The sequence below is a fragment of the Ambystoma mexicanum genome, chromosome 3p (assembly GCF_040938575.1).
Source record: "Ambystoma mexicanum isolate Mex_15411 chromosome 3p, UKY_AmexF1_1, whole genome shotgun sequence".
In the NCBI taxonomy this organism is placed as follows: domain Eukaryota; kingdom Metazoa; phylum Chordata; class Amphibia; order Caudata; family Ambystomatidae; genus Ambystoma; species Ambystoma mexicanum.
The window spans coordinates 737,446,914-737,470,579 of record NC_090925.1 but is presented as its reverse complement, the minus strand read 5'-3'; the positions used below and the strand labels follow the sequence as shown (position 1 = coordinate 737,470,579).

The window sequence follows — 23,666 nt, the reverse complement described above, 5'->3', positions numbered from 1 at the left end:
ATATCTCACATGTATCCGCCGTGTGGTGCGGGTGGAGACAGTAGATACAATCCATGTGGGCATCACCTTCATAGACTTTTTTGAGTCCACATGTCGCACAAGGGCGAAATAACGCTTTTCCTGACATAATTCTCCAGAATATAACGTCGCCGAAGCGAAAGAAAAAACAACCTAATTTCTACTAGTAGTAACCACGAGGATCCCACTACTTTGAAAGACGGTTGAAATCTGAGGGAGCGCGGGGGCGGGTCCTGTATTTATATCATGGCGTCCTGACGGCGCGGGCACGCATGATACAAAACGAGGTGGATAGGACGCATAAGCGTTGAAAAAGTTTTCCTACGGGGAAAGGTCTATATAATGTACCAGGGATTCCCAGCCTGACGACGGGGAATATTCTAAGCATGTGAATCCATGAAAGATCCAATGCTGGAGAAAGACTAAGTCATAAAGGTAAAACCACTGCCACCAGCCATTCACGTAAACTTGCAATTGTAACAAAATGTTGCCATGTAAGAAAGGGGATACATTGTTTTCCACCTTGCACTCCACATAAGGTGGGTGGGTGCTGGGTCACATACAAAATGTAAAGGGTATGAAAATCCATTTTTACTACTTCATAACAGTAGTTCACCCAAGTACATGAAAGAAATTAACAGAGGAGCCCAAAGGAGCAGCCCAGTCTAAGCCCAAAAGTTATAGGAAGCCAACTCCAACCATACACAATTGAGAGACATAAAAAGGTCACCCATAAAAAGAGTAAAAGCCATTTCAGAACACCTATCCGTCTCTCCTGTAGGAGTAGTTGTAATCGCAGGATTTGTATTACAAGGCCTAGTCAGAAAGCCACGTTTAATAACTTTTTGGTTTTCAGTTTCAGGCCTTGAGGTTTCCGTCTGGGAAATCTTAACTAAAGGAGAAAACGAAATTCCTTTGGGGTCAAGAATACTCTGTGCCCTCCTAGGTTTGTTAAAAACACCTACTAATGGACATACATCTGGATCACCTCCTCTGGATGTATGTTTTCAGGAGAAACCAGATTTTGGACTTCGTGAACGACATTAACTGCATGTGGATTTTCAGGAGGTACAGCCACTTCAGACTTAACTGAAGGTGTTTTTATTCTAAAGGACAAACACCACACAGGGTGTGTGAGAGGAACACCAAGGTTCTTGTCAGCCCTAGGAATTGTCTCCACAGCACGTGGTCGAGAGTCTAGGTTTTGAGATTCAATGACTACCTCCACTGTCTCTGCGATTTCAGAGGGACTTTCTACCTTAGCCTCAGCTGAAGGTACTGTTACACCAGAGATTTAAACAGTGGAATTACACCATTTTACTGGTTTGATATCACCACTTAGGTTTTTATCAAGATTATAAACTATCTCCACAGTATGTGGGTTTTCAGAGGGTTCAATCACCTTTGTGCTAACTAAAGGTGGTGTCACCTCAGTGACCTTAACCATGGTGTTACACCAAGTCAGTAGTAAGAAAGAAGCACTGATGTTTCTGGCAACTAGTTGAAACACTTCCACTGTATGTGGTTTTTCAAGAGGCTCAATCACCCTAGCAGCAGCTAAAGGTGGGGTCACAGGAGTGACCTCTAGCTTTGTGGGCCTAGGGGCTGGGTCGATATTTTTTTTATTTGTAAGGTGCAGAAGCCTGCAGGTATCAGGGAGCCAGAACAAAAAAAAAACAGACAACTAATGCAACAGACAGGAGAGGCGCAGCAGCAGGGGCTTTAGTTAAAGTGCAGTGTTTTCAGTTTCCGGAGGAATGTATTGGATTCCTTCAAAAGTCAGATATAAAAGGAAGGGAGTTCCAGATCTTAGCCACCATGACAGGGAAGGATCTACCCTCTCTTAACAAGATTGAATTTTTGATTTTGGACCAGCGCTAGGCTAGACTAGCAAAGTTTCCGTTCTTGCTCATACGGTGAGACAAGGTCTTAAATGTTAATTTAGGGTTGAAGCGTACCATGTAGTGATTTATGAACAAGTGAGGCTGCTTTGAATTCCAAATTAACTAGAACAGGAAGCCAGTGGAGATGTCTGCGGCTGTCGGAAATGTGGTCTCTCATGGGGTTCCCCTTTATAAGGCAGACACCTTTATTCTGGACCACTTGTAGAGCCACATATTTTTCTTATCGGCCCCGACCAGCAAAGCGTTTCCATAGTCATGGCTGGATAAAATAATTGCTCGAGCCACAGATGAGCAGTTTTATTCAGACAAGAACGGGCAAAGGTTGCTCAGAAGCCTATGGTAGTAAGATCAGTTTTTTGCGGTTCGGTTTACGTGTGCATCCGCACTAAGCAGGGAGTCCAAATAAAAGCCTAGGGTCTTAACACTCTGAGACTTGGATGGGACAGCCATGGATATGAAAGTACTGGTATTTAGGGTCAAGCTTGTATCTGGAATATGTGGTGCCAAATATCAATAGCTCAGTTTTGTCGCCTTTAAGGCACATTCAGTTGGTGTTCACCCAGGCTTCGATGTGGTCACAGATGGATTGGAGAGAGGCCGCATAGTGATGGTGGTCTCCTGATGGCTCGATAACCAGCTGGGTGTCATCGGCATAAGTTTAAAAAAAAAAGCACCCTAGCTCCTCTAGGAGGTAACAGAAGGGTTGGATATACAGGTTAAAGAGGAGAGGGGACATGCACGCCCCTGAGGTACACCACAGGAGATGGGGCCTGCGGGTGAAGTAGCATTGCCCCGATGAGTGATGTGAGAGGAGGGACTGTACCCATTGGATAGGGTCTGGGCTACAATGACCAGTATTTCCTAGAACGAGCAGTAGTCTGTCGTGGTCTAGGAGGTCAAACGGGGCAGACAGGTCCAACAGGACCAGCATGACAGCTTGACCTAGATCAGAGATTCTCAACATGCGAGACTAAAGATCCAGAAGTGCTGTCTCGGTGCCATAATGTGGCCGAAAGCCAAACTGTCTAGGGTGTAGAATATTGTATTTTTCAACTAAAGATTGAAGTTGAGCAGTAGCACATTTGTCCAGTATTTTCAATAATAAATGACAATTAGTGATGGGTCGTAAATTGTTATGGTTTTTCGGATCGAGGCCAGGTTTCTTGATTAGTGGAGTGATAGTCGCCCTATTAAGGGAATCAGGTCACTGGTTGTTGGCAAATGAAGAATTAACCAGTCTGACAAGGAAGGGTGCAAACATTTCTTTATGATCCAAAATTATGTTAGGCAGAATTATGTTTTGCGGACACTGGGAGGGGCAAAGAGGACAGAATATTCATCATGTCCAAAATAGTAACAGGTCTGAAACTGAATTTACAGTTTCCTTTGTAAATAGAAGTTTCAAGGAGGAGTGAGCAGGTCATTTGAAGGTTCAATTCTGAAGCGTGCTTTATCCACCTTTGCTTTAAAGGCATTCTGTATTTCAAGGCAGTCTTGATCTGTGGGGACAATGGAAATGGAGCGAGTGCTAGGTTTCTCTAGAGATTTAATAATCTCAAAGAGCTTCTTGGTGTTAGCCTATTCTGTTTATTACAAAATTATTTTGTTTCATTTGAAGTTATGGGTTCTACACGCACGGCAGTTAATGTCTTGTCTCCCAAGGTAAACTCTCTGGCTTCAGGTTTAAGAGCCTCAACCTTTTTACAAGGTGACTCAGCTGTGTCTAAGACAACAGCTTTTCTGCTACCCTGCCTGACAACAGGCCTGGCAGAACAGAGATGGGAGCTTCAGACCAATCTTTATTCTCATGTTCCCTAAAGGAGTTTAGATATGGAGAAGCTTTATTCATATCAAGTTATGAGAGTGGCTCACCTTACTATAGTAACTCTTTCAGCCTCATTCAAATCCAAGATCACATGATAGTCACTCTTGGGAAGCCTAAACGGAACCCAGGGTATCTGATCGCTCCAACATAAACCAAACCTTTTACAAGTAAGGTCAAACATTTTTTAGCCATACAACAATGTCATTCTTCCGGTCATACAGACTCATCAACTCTGGGATCCTGGAAGCTTCAGACTCATCAGATCCTGAAAGATAAGAACAGTCCACAAAATCCTCCTCCAAAGAGATATTGCATTCTCTTTCTAGGTTTCTGATTTTAAAGTTAATATCCATCAGAATTCTCCTTTGGTTAAGCTCCATAAAGACATCACTAGTTATGGTTGAAGGTAAGGTAAAGGCAGGAGGGGGTGGGGGGGGGGCACTGGTGAGCGAACATCCTCATCGGATCCTTCATACTCATGCTCAGAGGAGTTTGAACAGCTGTCTAAACCCTCATCCTCTCTCTCTCTCCCTCTCTCATCAGTATTGTCAGGAGTGGCCATAGGTGAGGGGCATAACATCTTATTGTCCCACAACCTTTGTAGCAAGTCCAGTTTACTTCCTTCATCATTGAGGCCACATATCTTACTGTTAGGGAGAATTCTCAATTCTGTATTAATTCTCCTTCTACCTTAGAGACACCCAGCTATTCTGCTGGACTTCATTTTCATCCTGGAGAGTGAGACCTTTCTCCCCACTCTCTCATGTATTTTTCTTCGATTTGAACCCAGTTTCTCTTTTGGTTTTGGAGTCTGACAAACTCCATAGGTATCATCTTTTTGTATTCTGAAACACAGCACCCTCAGTGCAGTGTCACAGAGAAGTTCTTTGGATTTCTCTTATGGTTTAGATACATTAGTTGGATAAACTACTGTTTCCAAAAATAGTTTGAAATTGACTTTACTTACCTTTTTCTCTTTGTAGACCCAGCACACATCATTTTACTTAGAGTGCTGGAGGGGTTACTTAGTATCCCCTTTGTATACCTTCTCATTTAACATTTTCATGTTACCCTTTCCACAATTAATGGCTGCTGGCAGTGCTTACTTTTTCCTACCATTATGCGTTTTTACCGCAGGCTGCGTTCGCAGCTGCAGTATTGCACCCATGGGTGCCCATTTTGTCAAAATGGCCCGGTGTATTTTCGCCATTTCTTGTTGGAAAGGTCCTTCTTGAGATTTACTCTGCGCGCCAAACCAGGTTTGGCTCCTTTGCTCGTTTGTCACTCGTGAAGCCCACCTCTGGCTCCAGCGTGTCTGGTAGGGCAGGAAGAAAGGGAGGTTCCCGAAACTCCCTGTGCTTAGTCTCCTTGGTTACAGGAATGCACCCAAAGGTGATTGGCCAGCTGGCTGTCCTTGGAGTACAGCCACCCTGTGAGTGACAGTTAGGCTGCAAATGGGAGAGACTTGCATAAAAGGCAAGGTCTTTTGCAAGGAAAGCAGAGTCGACCACTGGATGAAGGAAATGAAGAAGAAACTGGAAGAGAAGCTTGCTGCACCCTCCTGGACCGTTAGTTTGCCCTAATCGACGAGGGAAGCCCGGAAAGGCTGACTTCGCCCCTTGGGTTGGTGGGACCAATCAGCCCCAAAATGAACTTGCCTAGAACCCCTCACTCTGCTGGCTGTACTTCTTTGCTGCGGCAGGAACAAAGTGCCAGGGGACAGAAACACCAGGACGGGTGCATCGCCTTTAAGCCGGAGCCGAGCTCTAGGAAGATCCTACGGACTCCCTCGGAGCAGGACCAACCAAGTCTGATCCACCTCAACAGAGTCCTGGACCCCAGAAGCAAGGAGAGTCCACAAAGCATCCAAGAACAGAGGTGGTGCCATTTGTGAGTAACTGAAACCACCAAGTGCTGCTGATCTGAAGTATGCCCATTGCTGCCCGTGACCTTCAAACCATAGTGCAGGAGTCCCCAGACATCCTCCCTCTTGTCCCCACGACTGAAGCCCAGGAACAGGTTATGCAGGACTACAACAGGAACAGAAGCCAGCTGGACCCTTTTATTCAGACTCAAAGTACTGTGTAACTAGGGGTACTTACCTCTTGTGTCTAGCTTGCTTGCTCTCACTGGCAACTTGCATTGGCTGCCCTTTGCAGAGTTGCTTGCAGTTTGCCCTTCAAAATCCTCCCAGTTTGTGGCCCAACAGTGATTCTTTTTACAACAAAACGTTAACATTGTGCAATACTTTTGTGCTATCTTCAAGAAGTGCCCAGGCACCCGTAGACTTTGCTCAATTGACAGTGGCTGTCCTGGCTCCCTGCAGACTCTTCTTACTCTCTGACTTTGTGTTGATCTGTCTCTCCAAAAAGTCATACATACTTGTATAGCTGGGAAAGGGTTAACCTATATTTCATTGGGGGATTCTAAAGTGCTTACCTTTTTTGGGGAAACTTGTTAACATTTGTTTCCTTCCCTAAGCTTTTCCTTTTTTGCCATAAATTCAGTATTGCATTTTAAGTGTTAAAAGTGATATATCAATGTCCACAGTGTCCTACCTATTGAAGTCACCTCAGGGTGTAGTACATGTGTGTGGCATCCCAAAAGGGTATCTACTTACTTAACTGCAGGAGTGTATTTTTGAAGTGTATTTAAGTACTGCATATTGCTCCCGTCTAAAGAAGGCTCATTTTAAAACTGTTAAATTAATACATTATTTTAATCAAGAAACCTTTTTTCTTGATTAAACAAGAAACCTTATTATTTGAATACCTGTCACTGTGAATCTCTATGTTACAACCCTAGAGCTCACATTGACCCCTCTTGAGAGAAGCCTGGCTGCTCAGTCACTCCACCAATTTGCGTAGTACAGGCCTATACCAAAGGTTTGGTTACCTATTGCCAAGAGGACAAGACTGGTGTAGTCTCCCACAGGGTTACTACATAATCTTGCCTAACACTTAAACAATACAATCAATTCTTGCAATGATGCAAGGGAAGTCCTCAGGCCTAAAGCAGTCCATAGTGATGGTTTTGTGTTTAGTCTAAGAACACTCCCTTGGTTAAACCAAACCTTTTGGATGGTTTCTTTGAACTCGCAGTATCTCAGGAGTCAATGTAATCCAGACCACACATATCCCACGGGTGATGCCACCAGTGTTCAGTACGTTTTAAGTCCAAATAGTGTTAAGACTTCATAAGACATCTCTTGGTATTAGGGACCCCACTCTACCAATTTACTGGCCTATCTATATTAAGAGTTGGGTCCCTAATACCTAGCGATAGTTCTAATGAAGTCTAACACCAGCTGGATTTAGAAAAACATACCTAACATCAATGAAACCAACTAATCCTTGAGCTGGAGATCTGAGGATCTGCAAAAGAGCCAGCATCTTGAACGTGTCCTTCCTGAGGCGCTTGTTCAAGCATTTCAAGTCCAAGATGGGCGCAATCTTCCTTCCTTTTTTGGGATCAGAAAGTACAGCGAGTACCAGCCTGGATTCCTTTCCGCTGCAACTACCAATTCGACTGCACCTTCCTCCAGCAGGGTTAGTAACTCCTGTAAAAGGAGCAGGTCTGGTTCAAGGACTGGCCTCTTTGGGGGGTGGAGGGAGGAAGGCAGTATCCATGGGCAACAGTTTGCAGAGCCCAAGCCTCACAAGTAATACTTCGCCACTCTTCCATATGTTGAGATAACCTGCCTCCTACCACAGTCCTGTGGTTTAAAGCCTCAAAGCGGTTTTGGAGTTGCAGCGGCTGTGGGTGGCACAGAGGTAGAGGGTTTAGCAGCAACTCTGCCTCCACACCCTCGTGATCCACAAGGCTGTCTTCTTTGTCCTCTGAGAGAACTGGCCTCTCAACCTTTGCACAGGAGTAGAAACTAAACGGCCATCCCCCCCCCCAGCATGGAGAAGATGATCGGCGCTGTTGTGGCTGCTGAATTGCAGCACTCAGAATTAGCAGTAGCTTTAGAAGATTGCAGTTTCTCTGAACTGTCATCCACCCTGGAGCCAAAGAGTTGTGAACCCTCGAAGGCATATCTAAAAGTCTAGATTGCAGACCAGTTGCAAAATCCGACTTTCTCAGCAAAGAAAATCTCCTTAGTATGGTTCTGGCAGCCATGGACCGGTTAACAGTCAGCTGTGCCTACTGCAGATTGAAGTGAGTGGCATATGGCATCCTTTCCACCCTGTAGGATATTCAGGAAGCCCTCTCTCTCCTCCCAATCAGGGATATGTTGAGCTGCCATCGCAGACACCTCCCACAGGGTATGATTGAATTTGGCCGAAGCACAATTAGTATTCACAGCCTTTAGAGCCATGCTTCCGGCCGAGAAATAGCTCTTCCCCCGGGGTATCCACTCTTGTTGTCCCCGTCTGGTGGGATCGTAGGGTACGCTGCACCTTTAGAGGTAGATGTGGCTTCTTGTGATACTAAGCTCACTGGGGTCGGATGGTTGGAGAGATATTCAGGATCAATAGAAGGCGGCCTGTTTTTCTTAGTGAAGTCTTTATTCACTGCAGAGATAAAGTGATTTTTTTTTCTAATTTTTCGGGACTCTATTTCTGGCTGCAGAATGAAATCTGATTCTTTGCAGGACCCTTTATCCAGGATGTGAGTTAAATCATCCTGTTCAAATTCCACTGCATGCCCAGATCGCTCCGGTGTACCAAACGCCACCTCTGGAGAAGTGTCCAGCCCACTAGCATCTTTAAGTGTGTCCATAAGGTCCCTCATCCTAGATTCCTCTGAGATGAGCTCTTCTGGGACACCAGGTTTGCCATAATCCAGCCCAAAACCAAATACAATGCTTGCCTCCTCTTCATAAACCGAGCTCAGATTGAACGTATTTCGTTTGTCTGTGGCTCAATGAAGAGGTCGACAGCTTCGACAACGTTGACACCTTCGATGGCACAGATGGTGTGTTTGAAGGAGTGGAAATGTTCTCCATTCGAGGTGTAGAGTCCGAAGGTGGTGCGCAAGGGACCTTCGATACATTTCTGTCTGGGCCCTTGGGCGCACAACCTGATGTTTTTTTCGACTCCCTGTTGATCTGACGGGGCGCGATGGAGCCCAAGCCTTTTTTACTTGCACCAAAGGGCCTGCTGCTGCCACCTTCACAAATAACTCCAACATTTTCAGCTGGAACTTTTCCAGCTCTGCTTTAGAAGCAGACTTTTCACAGAAGCTTACCTGTTTTCGCTCTGGTGAGAAATCCGAAGTCGTCGATCGGGATTGATGGCGTCTTTTTGAATTTCCTCGAGGAGGACAAAGAATTGTGAGACCTCGACCTGGAATGCTTCGTATGCTTGCTGCATTTCTTGGCCCGTTGAGAAGACACGCGTCTCAAACTCTTGTCCTCAGAAGACTTTACCTTCTAACTTAGACAGAGTGGTCAAAGCGGATTTGGGGGAAGGCCTGCCCAGGACGAGTTTCCCCTTCCTCTCTTAAGGCCTTCACTGTCATTGACTGACAGGAGCCACAGTCATCGACTTTGCGACCCGTTCCCAAGCACCAAAAACATAGTCAATGCAGATCTGGTATCAACATCTTGAAACCGCAATCAGTACATCTATTGAAACCCCTTTTTGGGGGAGACATCAATTAAGTCGAAGTGCGCCATACATAGGCAAGTGAACTTGTATCAGGGCATCATCGTTTAGAGGCAGAGGAGCCTCTGTTAACAGAGGCTCTACATCTACTTCTTGGTCTGTTATACCCTATTTGAAAAGGGTGTTGGTAACTGGTTGACTGACCCTGTGCATTGCCCCAAGGAAAGGATTGTCCTCGACTATGTCCCATAGATCGTGGGTAACCTTGCCAGTGAAAGGAGCGTTTATTGAACACCCCACAATTGAATTAAGTTTGTTAGCAATTTGCCCAATGATTTTAATGTTTCATGCTCCTCTTTTGCACTCTTTAGTGCATCATCTGCTGCCTCGCCAAATAGCACATTCAGTTCTATTAGCATATTTAAAAGGGTGGCCTGGTTTTCTAATTTGAAACCGGACTGTCGCAGCCATCCGTGCACTGGCAATTTTTTTACCATCCGAGATGGTCTTTAAGCGCTGTGATTGTAAGGGCTCAGGAACTGGGTCAATATTCTACTGTACTGTATCCCAGACATGGCAGTTATAACTGACAAGTAGGGTGGTATTGGCAAAAGGGGTTTGGTATGCCGCAGTAGATGACACCTTCATACCGAATGTATATATCTTCTTGCTCACCTTGTCTGGGGATACATCTGCACAAGCTAGCGAGGTGCCCGCTCTTTTCCTTGTGTTCGTTACTACTAAGGAATCTGGTTTTAGCTGGCCCTCGATATAAAGGAGCAGGCTTGAAAATCTGTTCTATGCAAGGATGAACTGCTTGTTTGGGAAGTAACCAGAGATGGCTGAATTAGTCTCTGTACAGACTGTCCTCTAAAGTGTCATCCACAAAGTCTGTATCTTGAAGTGTCTCCTGCGTATCAGATTTGATCACTTTGATGGGAAGGGTCAATAATGTACAGGTCATCCAATGTGTCCTGGCTGTGACTAACAAAGGGCGGTGTATGGAAGTGCTAGGTTGTGCGCCGTTGTCTCTCTCCCTTTGAAGGTGGTTCCACACGTGCCTCCACACAACCCTGTGGTGTAACAGTAGTTTGAGGGTGCCTGAACTCTACATAAAATCAACAAAGCAAGAAATCATTCATTACTTTCTCAAATTCTTCAGTGGATCTTGGAAAAGGGTTCCGGGAGAGTAGCCCGTTTCCTGAGGTGTAAATCCTCTGTCAAAGTGTCCTGAAAGGTGTGTAGTGTTCATCTTGAGATTTTTCTTATTTGGGTGTCAAATTATTTGTAGATTGACGTTTTACCCTTAAACAGTGTCTTGGGGACGTGTTTTTGTATCAACTGTTGCATTTTTAAAGTGCCTAAAGTGTGCAAAAAATTCTCTTTCGACGTATGTTATTCAGCGTATGCAAAAAGGGCCTTTTTGGTCGGAAGCAGGCCTACTCGGCAACTGTTTGGGAGTTCAGTCTTCGCGGGGACCCAGAGGACAGTGGCCGTTTTGATTTTTCCTTTCTCCCACAACACAGCATGGCCGCGTTTTTCCGAAAGCCGTGGTCGGCGTTCGGCTCAGGGTTGTGCCGTTAGTGCGTTTATGGATGTGTGCTTTTGCAGCCGGTTGTCTCAATTACAGGGCCACAGGCCTGCTTACAGGAGTTGGGGCCAGCACATGGGGATTCGCAGAACCCCGATCGTCCTTGACGTCACTGTGCGTCGTAGCTGCCTTCATCGGATTCTTCTGCACCAGCTACGTCGATGGACACCTCAGCCTGCATGCCATGGCCGGCCCATTGTTTTGCGCAGCAATCCTTTAAAGTTTTGGGCTTCAAAAGTTTGCAAGACTTGCAATGCTTTTCATCTTGGGTGGGTGTCCTTCCAGGGGTGCTTGCGACTGCAAGAGAGACAAAAGGGAGTTTTCCATATCTAAATGTAATGGCAGCACAATAAATAACAGGAAGAGGTTTGAGGGAAATGGGCATTATCTAAAAGACAGTAGATGTCCTCCTCCACACGCCCGACTGATGGGCCGAAGGCCTGTGTACACTGCAGATAATCTTCGTTGAAATCAAGGATTCCACTTCGATGCCGGTAAACTGAGCCATCCATCGAGCGTCGCCATTAGTTGCTCGATAGTGAGAGGCGAAAACAGAACACTCCCATATTTTGGTTTCCTCATTTATTTAGGTCACCAAAATCCTAGGCTTGTGGCCAGAGTGCTTAACGACAGCAAGCCTGTCAATGGCATAGCCGTGGTCAGACTTCTGAGCCTTCCACAGTGGCATGGTGTGCCAAGGCATTTAGAAACCAAGCCCAAGAAAACACTGCGTAAAGAAAATCACCCTCATTTGAATAGTGGTGCAGAGTGACTTGCTTAGAGGGAAGCACGTTGGGTTATGGCATCTCAGGACCTACAACCTTGCTTTACAATCATCCACACTGCACTATGTGACATGTAGTTAGCCGTTAAACACGTGTATATATCACTATTTAAACAGTCACCTTTAAAGAGAGCCTGTTTCTGTGTAAAACGTCATGCATTTTTCATCCACCTTCCAAAAGTCAATGTTTCCAACAGTAAGCCATGCCTTCAGGGCGATGTTCAGTTGTATCTGTGGGGTGAATAAGTCAGGGATTCTCCAAAGTTTCTCATGTAGAACGTTTTCACTGTTCGTTTGGCGTAAAACCCACTGAACATCCCTCTTATACAACAGCCTCGAGATGAAGACAATTGGACATCAGCCTGAGTATTATTTGCCACAGGAATCAAATACAGTTGGACAAATAAAAAGTTACTGCATTTTGCACTGATGGATAGGCTAACTCACTCAAAAAGATGAAGAAAACAGTGAAATCAACAAAACACATGGTGGATTTCCTTTCAGTCAGTTGACAACAACCTCTTCGCACAGTCTGACTGATGCCCGACACCAGTAATGAGGCCAATGATGGGCCAGAAAGTAAACTAAATATGTCTCCCTAATTGACTATTGGTGCAAACCCCAGATTGCCAAGAAAATACACAGGAGTCCGTTTCAGTCATGGTGCTACTAATTGCCAAAACTAAATTTCCTCAGCATAGCGCCTCAGAGGGGCTGTCCAGGCAATTCATTGCTTAGTTGCAAAACATTTAGAATCTTTTAAATATTTCGCAACTAAGTCCACATACAACCAGATGAGAGAACTCAAAATATGTAATACTCACATGTTTTGCTTGTTCTACTATCTCGGACTGGCACTTATCCAACTTCTGCCCTTTTGGTGTCTGGTTAGGCTGTGAATCCCATTGACTTGAAGTTGAGGCCGCTGATGCCCTTGTCTGGAGGCGAGGACTTTCAAATGGAGAGGAGCCATCTAGGGAATCATTCAAATGTCCAAAGTGAAGCGGGGAAATTCCCCCACTAGAAGCAGGGGACCCCGATGAGGACGGGGAGACTGGACTGCTCCCAGTCATTCTGTCCTCCAAACGCACACTCTGTAAATCAGAAAGAGGGTAGTTGGAAATTCAAACACATCTGTTTGAGGTTGCAAGCTTACTACTTCTTTAAAATACAAGTCAGTGCACTGATAAACTCACTGGAAAAAAATCAAAATGTTACATGTCCAGCTGCGACCCTTCCACAGAATGCTATGGTTGGTGCACACCCCCCCCCCTTACCCTGCTCTCAACATCAATTCATAACACTATATTCAGTATTGAAAATAGTCACTCACTGCATTAAATATACTTGGTCCTATAGCCCTCCTAATCTTAAGGCTGTAAAATCATCTCATTGCATGGATCAGAGCAGGTGCGCTAGCAATTTTGAAAAGCAGGGAAGTCAAAGCTCTGTAGCTTAAGGGTGGACTCATGCCATGATTTTCATCATCCCCCATGTTAAGATGGATTTCTAGGATATGGACTGGTGGCCAGATTTTAGGAGGCCCCTCTAGTTATAGTGAACGGGGGAACTCGGAGGTTTGCCAAAACCCAATCAAGGTACCAGTGGAGAGCAGTTAATGCTGTTTTCAGGAGAGTGCGAGTGGGGTCAGGGGTTCATAGAGTGTCCACAGTGAAGCACGCAATTAAATATCGACAGGCAAGTACAAAAATACTATCTATTTATTCTAGGCCCACACACAGTAGAACATTAAACAAGCAGGCGATGATATTGCACAACACGGAGATAAACATATATACTGTGACCATAGGTTCTTATGGCTGAATTCAATAACTTAAATCAACACAAGAAGGCAAGTAAGTGATGCAGTAAGATGGAACAAGTCACAAGAAATATGCCATTACTTCACAAGTCCAATACCTCTGAAGAGTGAGGCCTTGGACTCAAAAGTCACAATGCTTCTCCCCAGAGAGTTTAAGTAGGTACGGTTCTTGTGTTGGTGAATGTACGAGAAGATAAGTACCACTGTTTTAGATGCCATAATCAAAAAGCAGTGGAATGGAATTCCAAGGAGAACAAGGCGGGAGGGGAGGATGACAAATGTTATGGGTTTACTTACCCTCCCAACTGCGATTTTCCCAGAGGACTAGATGGGTGGGTGGGGAGGAGAGGAGGTCGTTTTTCCATCCGTTGGTTCCAGTTAGAGGTACCCAGGAGCTGCAGGTCCAAGGATTGTTCTGGTTGGTTCCAGGAGCAGAGTGCAGCCCTTCGCAATGAAGAAATGCAGAAAGCATCAATGCAGAACTCATCCTTCCAGCCACGGTATAAGAACACCTTCTAGAGCAGAATTTGCAGCTGCAAGGCTGAGATTCAGCAGGAAGACAAATTACACCACAAGTTGGTGACCACCGAAGTTCAGGCGACTAATGTGGAAAAGGTTCTAGAGAGGTAGCCCACTGGAAGGCTGGTCAGTCAACCAGGTGGTCCGTTAACACTTTTCGAAGGCTCAGGGCAGTTGGATTCTACAGAACACATCGGGACTGGTTGGTCCTACCAGTCTAGGGGTTGAAACACTGCTCAGGGCCTTCACAGATCGTCCAGCAGGGCTTCATCGGGCAGAATGCAGGACGGGATGCTGGGTGGTGTCTAGTCAAATGGTCGACACAATTTGGTCGACAGGACAAATGATCGAATTTTTTTTTTAATATTTATATTTTTTAGGTTTTCGTTTAGGGAAAAAAGGGGTTTTTAGCAAAAAAAAAAAAAAAGGGGGGGTTGGAGGGGTTGGGGGACACCCCCCCCCCCCCAAAAAGAAAATTAGATCATTTGACCCGTCGACCTTTTGGTGTCGACCATTTGTCCTGTCAACCATTTAGATTCGACCAAATGACCAACAACCATGCTGGGCATCTTTGGGAGTCGTCCACAGATCTTTAGTCAGCTGCTCTTCTACACAGACTACTTGGTTCCAGCGCTGATCTGAAGAAATGACTGCAGGAGGCCTCTTCTTATCCAAGTTTCTGCCTGGAAGCAAGGACAAGCCCAACAATGGCAAGGATCTGCACCATTCAAACAGCCAGCAGTGGTCCAATCAGTGAACACTGTGGGTTTCAATCATGTACCGACCCTCAGACCCTCAAGCACCACGGTTGTGGGGTGGGACCAAACACAAAGGCATCACTAGTCCGTGTAGACAGCAGCTTTCCCGGGCAATGTCATGGCTGTATGGAATACATTACTCAACGTAATCGTATTTCTGGTGCTTGTATCTGCTTAGATTCACATGCTATGCATAGGCCGACATCTAATGGAAGCTGCAGAGTATTACAGTGGTTTCTCGAAACTCGAAAATGGACATCGAAAAGGGGCGTGCCAGTAATACTATCCCTATTGTGACGTCCCCAGTACCCATGATTCCTCACGCGTGTAGGTTCCTCAGATTGTATTTTGTCTGGCATGAGGAGTAGCGCGAGCACAGAGTATCCAAGCAGATATATGAAAAGCTCATGTAACATCTATGCACCTTCTCTCAGGGGAGGAAGAGTGGGCCCATGTGAATCTAAGCAGATACAAGCAGCAGAAATACGATTACGGTGAGTAATGTATTCCTTCTGATGCTTGTGAAATCTGCTTAGATCACATGCTATGCATAGATTATCGAGCAGTGTTATTTATTAATTTATATAGCGCGCAAACAGCCCAGGGGCATTGAGGCGCTGTTACTTGCAAGAGCTTGGTTACAGGGTTACAGAAGTGGTAGCAGTAGTAGGGCACAGTACACATCAGTGCAAAAATACAAATCAGTACATAATTCCATCAGTACAGCTTATGCAATGGGTCAGAGGTTAGTATTCAAGGCTGATAGAGGGGGCTTTATGTGAAGAGAATAGTTTTCATAGCTTTACAGAAGGAGATGAGGGAGGCCTCACCTCAGAGCGTGGGAGGTAGGGCATTCCAGTGTGTGGGTGCGAGATATGGGAAGCTGGCTCCGCCTACTCTGGCTCTTTTTACTGGGGGCACACAGAGCATGTTGGTAGAGGGTGAACTGGTTGGTCTTGTGGAGGAGACAGGGTGGATCCTTTGTGAGAGGTAATCGGGAGCAGTGAGATGGATTCACTTGTGGGTCAGTGTAAGAGCTTTGAAGATGAGTTTTTCATTTATAGGGAGCCAGTGAGCTAGTTTCCAGGCCTCAGAGATGTGTTCCCTCTTAGCAATGCCTTGGGCTGCACGGAGAGCACTATTCTGAATGACTTGGAGCCTCTCGAGGTTTTTAGTGGAGGTACCTAGAAAGAGTATGTTGCAGTAGTCTAGCCTAGAGCCGGTAATGGCTCTGGCTATGTTTGTGCAGTTCTCTTTGGAGAGAAAGGGCCTAACTGTGTTGATTAGATTAGCATGATATGCGGCGGAGGAGGCAATTGCATTGATTTACCTGTCCATGGATAGGTTGGAATCCAGATAGACTCCAAGAGTTTTGACTGAGTCTGCAACAGGTATTTTGATGGAATCAATGGAGACGTGACTGAATTGGGAGTCTAGATTATCAGAAGGTGATGGGTCAGGAGAAGAAGTGGCGGCAAATAGATGTTTTAGAACCGCTTGTCCCACCTGTGTATCTGTCTTGGAATGGGTGTCAATGCAGTAGTGCTGGGTGAAGGTATGAACTGAGCTCCATGAAGCTGCCTGGCAAATGTCGTCTAGGGGGACATTTGCAATGAAGGCTAGAGTGGCCCCGGTACCTCGTGTGGAGTTGGCTCTTGGTGTAAGAGGCAGTGTTTTGTCCGATAATGAATAGCATAATTGTATACATTGAGTATCCATTTGGAGATGGCTCTTTTGGAAACCCGTTCTCCCTATCTGCCTGTAGCCATGGAGACGAAGAGTTGATCAGTCTTCCTTAGCGGTTTGGTCTCATCTACGTAGTAGAGAACCGCCCTCCTCACATCTAGTGTATGGAGTTGGACCTCAGCTGAGCTTGAGTTTTGCTAGTACTACATTTAGATCCCAACCAGGCGGGGGATTAGAGACCGGAGGGTGTAGTCTCTTTAATCATTCCATGAATGCCTTAATGACTGACAGTTTCCACCATGAAATCCTACTTTGAGAGGTGGTGTATGCTGATAAAGCTGCTAGGTGGACTTTAAGAGAATTAAAGACCAACCCTGAATCCAACAGGTGGAACATGTAAGTAGAATGTATGATGGAGTACACTCTAAGGGGTTTATCAGCCTATACTGACACCAACTTACGAATCTCTGCCACTTGTGGAAATAGCAGTGTCTAGTGTTTGGCTTCAGTGCTTCTTTTAGGATGTCCATACACCGTTGTGGAAGATTAAGGTGTCCGAATTCTATGACTTCAAGAGCCATGCTGCCAGGTTCAAAGAGTGAAGTTGTGATGTATTGTTGATCCCCCCCGTGTTGAGTCAACAGGTTCACTTGCTACGGTAGTTTAATGGGGTGGGCACATCACCATTTTGCACAGATGTGGATACCATAGTTGTCTCGCCCACATAGGATCAACTAGGATGAGTGTCATCCGTCTCCCTGTGTATTGTGTTCACTACCCTGCTAATTAATGGAGTCAAGGGGGGGGGGGTTTAGCGTAAGCAAACTTTCCTGACCAATTTATTCATAGGGCGTTCCCCTTGGAGTCTGGTAGGGGGAATCTGGACACGAAGGCTGGGCATTGCTTGTTATCTTTTGTAGCGAACAAGTCTAGAGAGGGGTAGCCCCAAAGAGAGAAGATGTGGTCTACTAAGTCTGCGTGCAGTTACCACTCGTGCTCTCTTGGCAGAGGATCTCTGCTGAGAGAGTCGCTAGAGTGTGGAGTAACCCTGGAACATGTTGGGAGGATAGGGACATCCCTCGTCGGAGTCCCACTTCCATATTTTCTGCGCTAGCTTGGACAGATTTGGAGAGCGTGTACCTCCCTGTTTGTTGACATGGAACATAGCGGTAGTGCTGTCTGTTAGGACTTGCACCGATTGGTTTGTCAGATGTTCTTCCAAGGCTTGTAGTGCCTTGAGGATTGCCAATAACTCGTATGTTTATGTGCTTCTGTGCAGTCTTTTGTGACCACAGGCCGTGTGGTGAAGGTAGTGGGCCCCCACCCGGAAAGTGACGCGTCTTGTGACGATCGCCTGTGCTTCCGGTTTGTGGAAAGGTTTCCCCTTGAGCAGATTCTCCGTTGACCACCATCGTAAGTTCTGAACCAGTGTTGGCAAAACCACCACTCTATCGTCCCACTGACCACTTGCCTGAGACCATTGTTTCGCCAACCACTCGTGCATTGGTCGCATGCGCACGTGGGGGACCAGGTAAATGCACAATGCCATCATACATAGCAGACGCATAGCTTTGCGTAAGCTTATCCGGAGACCGGCTTGATATTGGGGTATTTGCCCAAGCAGGTTTTGTACTCTTTCCATGGATGGGAAGGCTAAGCCTGTCTTCGTATCTAATACAGCACCTAGGAACTGTTTTGATGCGTTTGGTACAGCACTTGACTTTCTAGTTTATTGAGAAGCCCAATTGGAAGAGGAGGTCTATAGTTATTTGCATGTTTAGCTTGCAAAGATAAGTTTCTCCCGTGATCAGCCAGTCGTCCAGGTAAGGGTACACTGGGATTGACTCCCTGCGTAGGTGTGCTGCCACCACCGCCATTACCTTGATGAACACCCTTGGAGCCGAGGCCATCCTATCCCAAAGGGCAGCACCTTGAACTGGTAGTTTTGTTCTGCTACTTTGAACCGCAAGAATCTTCTGTGCGATGGGAACCTTGAAATATGAAAGTAAGCATCCTTCATGTCCAATGTTGCCATGTAATCCACCCGTTTTAACAGAGGGATTACTTCTTGTAGCGTTGTCATGCAAAATTTTTGTGGCAGGATAAACTTGTTTGCAGGGCGCGGGTCTAGAACCGGGCGCATGGTCAGATCTTTCTTTGGAACAAGGAAGTACGTTGAACAAATACCCTTGTTTACCTCGTTGTACGGCACGACTTCGATGGCGTCCTTGAGGAGTAGAGCCTTGATTTCCTCCAGCAGGACGAGTTCTTCCTGTGATTGTTTTTTCTGGCGCGGTAGGAGGTTTGATGGTCTTACCTGGAGTTCTATACAGTAACCTCCTGTCACCGTCAACAGCACCCACTTGTCTGATGTTATACCCTCCCATGCGTGGGTGAAAAAAGATATCCGTCCCCTGACTGGGGAGGTATGGGAGGGGACCTGTAGCAGGGTGTCATTGCTTGGAGGGTGTCCCTCCCCTCTGGTGGGGGAGCCTCTCCCTCTTCCGCAAGCCCTGCCCTGACCTCTGGGGTAACCCTGGGTAGCCTTTTGATTGGTGTTCCATGAGGAACCTTGGCTCGGATTATATCCGGTGCCTCTGTATTTTGACCCCCGAAAGGGATGAAGATAACTGCCACCTCTTTAGCCTGGTTGTTTGTTTGTCAGTTGGCCAAGGCTTTTTAGTGTTTCATTCTTCCTTGGCGGACTTTAGAGCGTCCTCAACTGCTTTACCAAACACATTCTGCTCAACAGGCATGTTGAGTAAGGTAGCTTTAGTTTCCAATTTAAACCCCCGACTGTCTAAGCCAGTAGTGGCGTTTTAAAATTGTGGCTTTCGCGACAACGCAGCCAGCGTTATCCGCTGCGTCAAAGTTGTTTTTCAGAAGAACGCCAGCTGTAGCTCTGCCTTCGGCCGCAAGAAGGGAGAGTTTGCATTTTTTTTAAGTGGCTCTGGTGCTGACTCTGACAGGGCCGTCGCCTCATTCCATTTGGTGCAGTCGTAGCTGGATATGATAGGTTATTTATAACGCCCAGAGGTTTCTAAGCGCGGACCCGGGGATCGAACCTGTGTTACGCTGCGTCGTCTTGTTTCCAAGGCAAGTGCGTGGCCTCTGAGCTATCCACCCGAGACAAAGCTGGATAGTAAGGTGGAATTATTTGCTATCCGCACTTTGTATGCCGCTGATGACCCCATCTTTCTAACCATGGCATACAGTTTTTTGCACTCCTTGTCCGGAGGAGCTTCGGAGGATGCGAAGGGGGTACCTGCTCTGCCTGGTAGTGGTGACTACCAAAGAGCCTGGCTGAAGTTGCCCCCTTATATATAAGGGTCGGAAGGCGCTGGGCGGAAGAGCTTCTCAATTCTGGGGTTTATCGCCCTGTTTTCATTAGGCTTTTCTAAGGAAGGCTGAATCCTTCTTTGGACTGACTTAAGCAGGGGGAAAAAAAATGGGCTGCAGGTTTCTTGTCGCCCAAGATATTTTCTGCAAAATCTTTTTCCTGTTGGATCTCTTGCGTTTCGATCCCGAAAGGTTCTGCAGCCCTTAGGAGTATATCATAGAACAGGGGCTGGTTGTCCACAGGGGAGTCGGTTAAAGGAGTCCATTGCAAAAATTACAGACTCAGTGACATCTTGATCCTGATCGAATCCATCCCCCCCGCCCCCGTCCCTGGCGTCATAGTCACCAACGTCATCATAATAGGGTCATCCTCATCCATGTCCGAGAAGAAGCGGGGAGCTTTGGGGACTGGCTCCACGGACATAGCCCCTGGGTAGGCGTGGGTAGAGGTGGGAAAAAGCTCTTCCTCAACTACACAGATAGGATCATAGGTGCCTTGGGTGTAGGTCGAGTCTCGACTGCAGGGATGGCGTGCGTGGCGATTTTCGCCGTCACGAGGCCGGGCGGGGGTGTTGTGAGTCCGACGTCTTGTTTTAGTGGGCTCGTCATGAGACGGCCATACGGGGCACTCGGAGGACTTCTGATCAGAGGATCTGCCCTTCATTCCCCGTAACAGGACCGCCAGCCTCTGTCTGTCTGTTAGGGTCAGGGGCTGGCACTCGGGAACATCGAGGTTCCCTGTCACCCTCACCAAAGAGGCTGCGTTGTTGCCTTCGCTGGACGCACTTTCAACATACGTGGCAGCCTCTGCCTGCATGGCATGATAGGCCCAACGCTTTGTCCGCCTGTCCTTGAGGGTCTTGGGTCGGAGCAGTTTACAGGCCCAACAATGAGCCTCGTTGTGGTCTCTGTGCAAACAAAGGTTACACAGCCTGTGTTTGTCGACCCACATATTTTTTTTATTGCAGGATGGGCAGAAGGCCCATACACTAAAACTACAGTCCTGACCAATGCGGTAAATTAGCTGCTTGCTCTACCTTACCCAGGCAGACAAGTCCATTAGGATCAGCTGGCTCTGCCAAACTCTACCCCCATGTGGATCTGGAGTGGTGTGGCCTCTGGCTGCTTCTGTTAAGTCTGCCCCTGCTGTCTTGTACTGATAGTTTATAAAGGCTTAAGACCTCCATTGTTTCTGTTCTCTAATCCTAACAAGTAAGTGTCATTTATTTAAGAAGATGCACAGGCCCAAAGCAACTTAATTTTTGTACCTGCACGCTTTAAATCTGGTGCCCGGCCAAGAAAATTGGGGACAATTGTCCTCCATCTTAGAAACGCCTCCAAAGACCAGTGCCATCTACATCACCCACTAGTGGCTTACTCAAAAAACGTTTGTGCCATTTGGTTCCATTTCTCAAGGTCTACCATGTGTTACACAAAAGGTTTACATAAACAACTTCAGGTCAGGACTTGTACAACCCCTAATTATTGTTGCAGCCTATTAACACGTGCTTCTTATGACTGGCAGTGCATGAATGAAACATTTTTTATTTGCAGGGTGTCCAATTTTAATGATTTCTCACAGTTTCAGAAACATGGATCTGGTTAAGTGAGAACAATTTAAACTTAACATTTAGAATGTATTAAGTCATGCTGAGCGCAAGAATGTAAATATGTTTGTATTACAGTTCTGTAAGTAAACATTTCAAATTAATGTTTTCAAAAAATAGCTGTGCCAGGTTTTTGAATCACATTTTCCATAATGAAGCGACTGCCAAAGCACCTACATACACAAAATTAGGTTCTTCAGTACTTCAATGCCTGTGCGGTTCGAAAAGAAACATTATTTTAAATGTACTGATATCTTCTTGCGCTAAGTCAGAACCCTCTCATTTCACTTGCTGTGAACTTTTGTCATCCTTATCAGCATTAAATGCAATTGAAAATGTTTAAATAATTGTTAGCCTTTATTTTCAAGCAAAAGTAAAAATATGCAGTCAGTCAATAGGGCGAAAGGCACAAATGTGAATATGCATCTTTAGGTTTTACCAAACCAATCCTGCCAAAGTCAATAGGCAGGTTTCAAGCATATGTGGTATACCTTCAAATCACAGGTATACCCACGCAGTTTACTAGTATTGAGTTCCATCCACTTCTGGCAAAAGTTTAAAAAAAAAAAAATAAAGAATCCAGACGGTCTCTTAGACTGCATTAGGGGACTCATGTTGGCAACTACAAAAAGGCTAGTATAAGTGCGACCTGGGGGTGAAGCACTCGCAGGTGTTAGTTATGGAGAGCATGCACACACAGGTCGTATGGATCCAGACACTACCCAGGTTGAACACAGATCACTAATTGCAAAAATCTTAAATTAGTACAGACAACATACTGGAGTGGCAAGGGATACAAACACTGTCACGCAGCTGTACAACAAGCCTGGAAAAGAAAGTTTGCATGAGAAAGGACAATGTTGTAGGCCATAATTGGGTGATGTTTCACCTGGCAAAACTACACACTTTATAAAGGAAGAGCTAATTTATTTGCGGATGCAACCACTTGTTACATGGAGCAGGTAGATATCCAGAGGATGATGCAGAGCACAGACCGCTCTGAAACTCCAGAGCTAAGCCAGTAGGGCAAGTCACACTCCAGTCACACCATGGGACAGAGCGATACAACACAGCCCCAGTGAGCGATCAGAGTAGAGACATACTGTAGGGAACCTAAGAGTGCAATACAGGTGGAGAGATGCCAGACAGTGGTGAGCACATGAGTGACTGTGGGAAGGCAGGAAGCCATAGCGTGGCTAGAGGCAGTTGATGTGACAGTGACCAACAATTTTGGAGAAATCACCAGATTTTATTGAAGTTTGGAGCAAATTGGGCAGTAGAACTAATAAATGCAGGCACGACATCTCTAGCTGAAACGAAGGTGCATAGGGTAAAGTTAAATAGAAAGGGTAGGAGAGGGGGGCGAGGAAGTTATGTACAAATATGAGGGCTGGGGTGCATTGGGAAGTGAGCATAGAGGAGATTATAGTCCAGTGAGAGGTGAAGGGGAATAGGATGCAACATACACAGCAGATCAAGATAGCTCGACAGTAGTTTAATTGAGAGGTCAGAGAGTCCAAGTAGTGTCATAGGTTGTTTTGTACATAGTGATGGCTACATGTGGCCATAGCAAGCAGGGAAAACAGCGTAGGCCAGAAGGGAGGGAGTGGGCTATAAATGGGGGTGGGGAGCAGAAAGGCGGGGAGGAACAATCTAGAGCCTGGGGGCAAGGGGATAATGTCAGCATGTCTAGATAACTTGGGGCAGGTAGAATAAGTTACTCACTGTAGTGACTACCTTACTCCTAAGTCCATAGTCCCCTTTCCTCCATACTTGTGGAACATTCCGTCCTTCGGGACAGGACTGGAAAACTTGTCAAAAAAACATCAAAAATGAAATTTTTGTCCTCCTCTTTTTACGCAGGGTACCGCACGCGGCTGTAACACCGCCCTCCTGAGCTCCGCCCTGCGCATCGCACTTCAGTACTTTTCTATCGCCAGGTCTGAGACCATTTAAGCAATAATAGAGGATACTTATTAGAGGGGACGGCGGGCGTATGGAGGAAAGGGGACTATGGACTTGGAATAAGGTAGTCACTACGGTGAATAACTTTGTTTTACTCCTACGTCCCGTCCCCTTTCCTCCTCCATACTTCTGGGAGATTCCCAAGCACTCCTCACAGGTAATACGGGTGGGTGGAAACTCGTTACTGAAAAAGGTTTTTAAGAACAGCCTGGCTGAATTGAGCATTGGCCCTGGAGCTCAGGTCCAGCAGTAATGCTTACAAAAAGCTGATGGGGAAGCCCACGTAGCCGCTTTGG

General features: G+C 46.1%; 1 protein-coding gene across 1 annotated transcript in view; it reads right to left on the bottom strand.

Moving 5' to 3' along the window:
• The window catches only part of SRCAP (Snf2 related CREBBP activator protein), a 2,075,623-nt gene that overhangs the window by 1,880,640 nt on the left and 171,317 nt on the right, over window positions 1-23,666 (bottom strand). Inside the window, exon 3 of the mRNA XM_069651627.1 lies at window positions 12,499-12,768. Within this exon, the coding sequence (XP_069507728.1) occupies window positions 12,499-12,768 (270 nt within the window). The remainder of the gene's footprint in view (window positions 1-12,498; window positions 12,769-23,666) is intronic.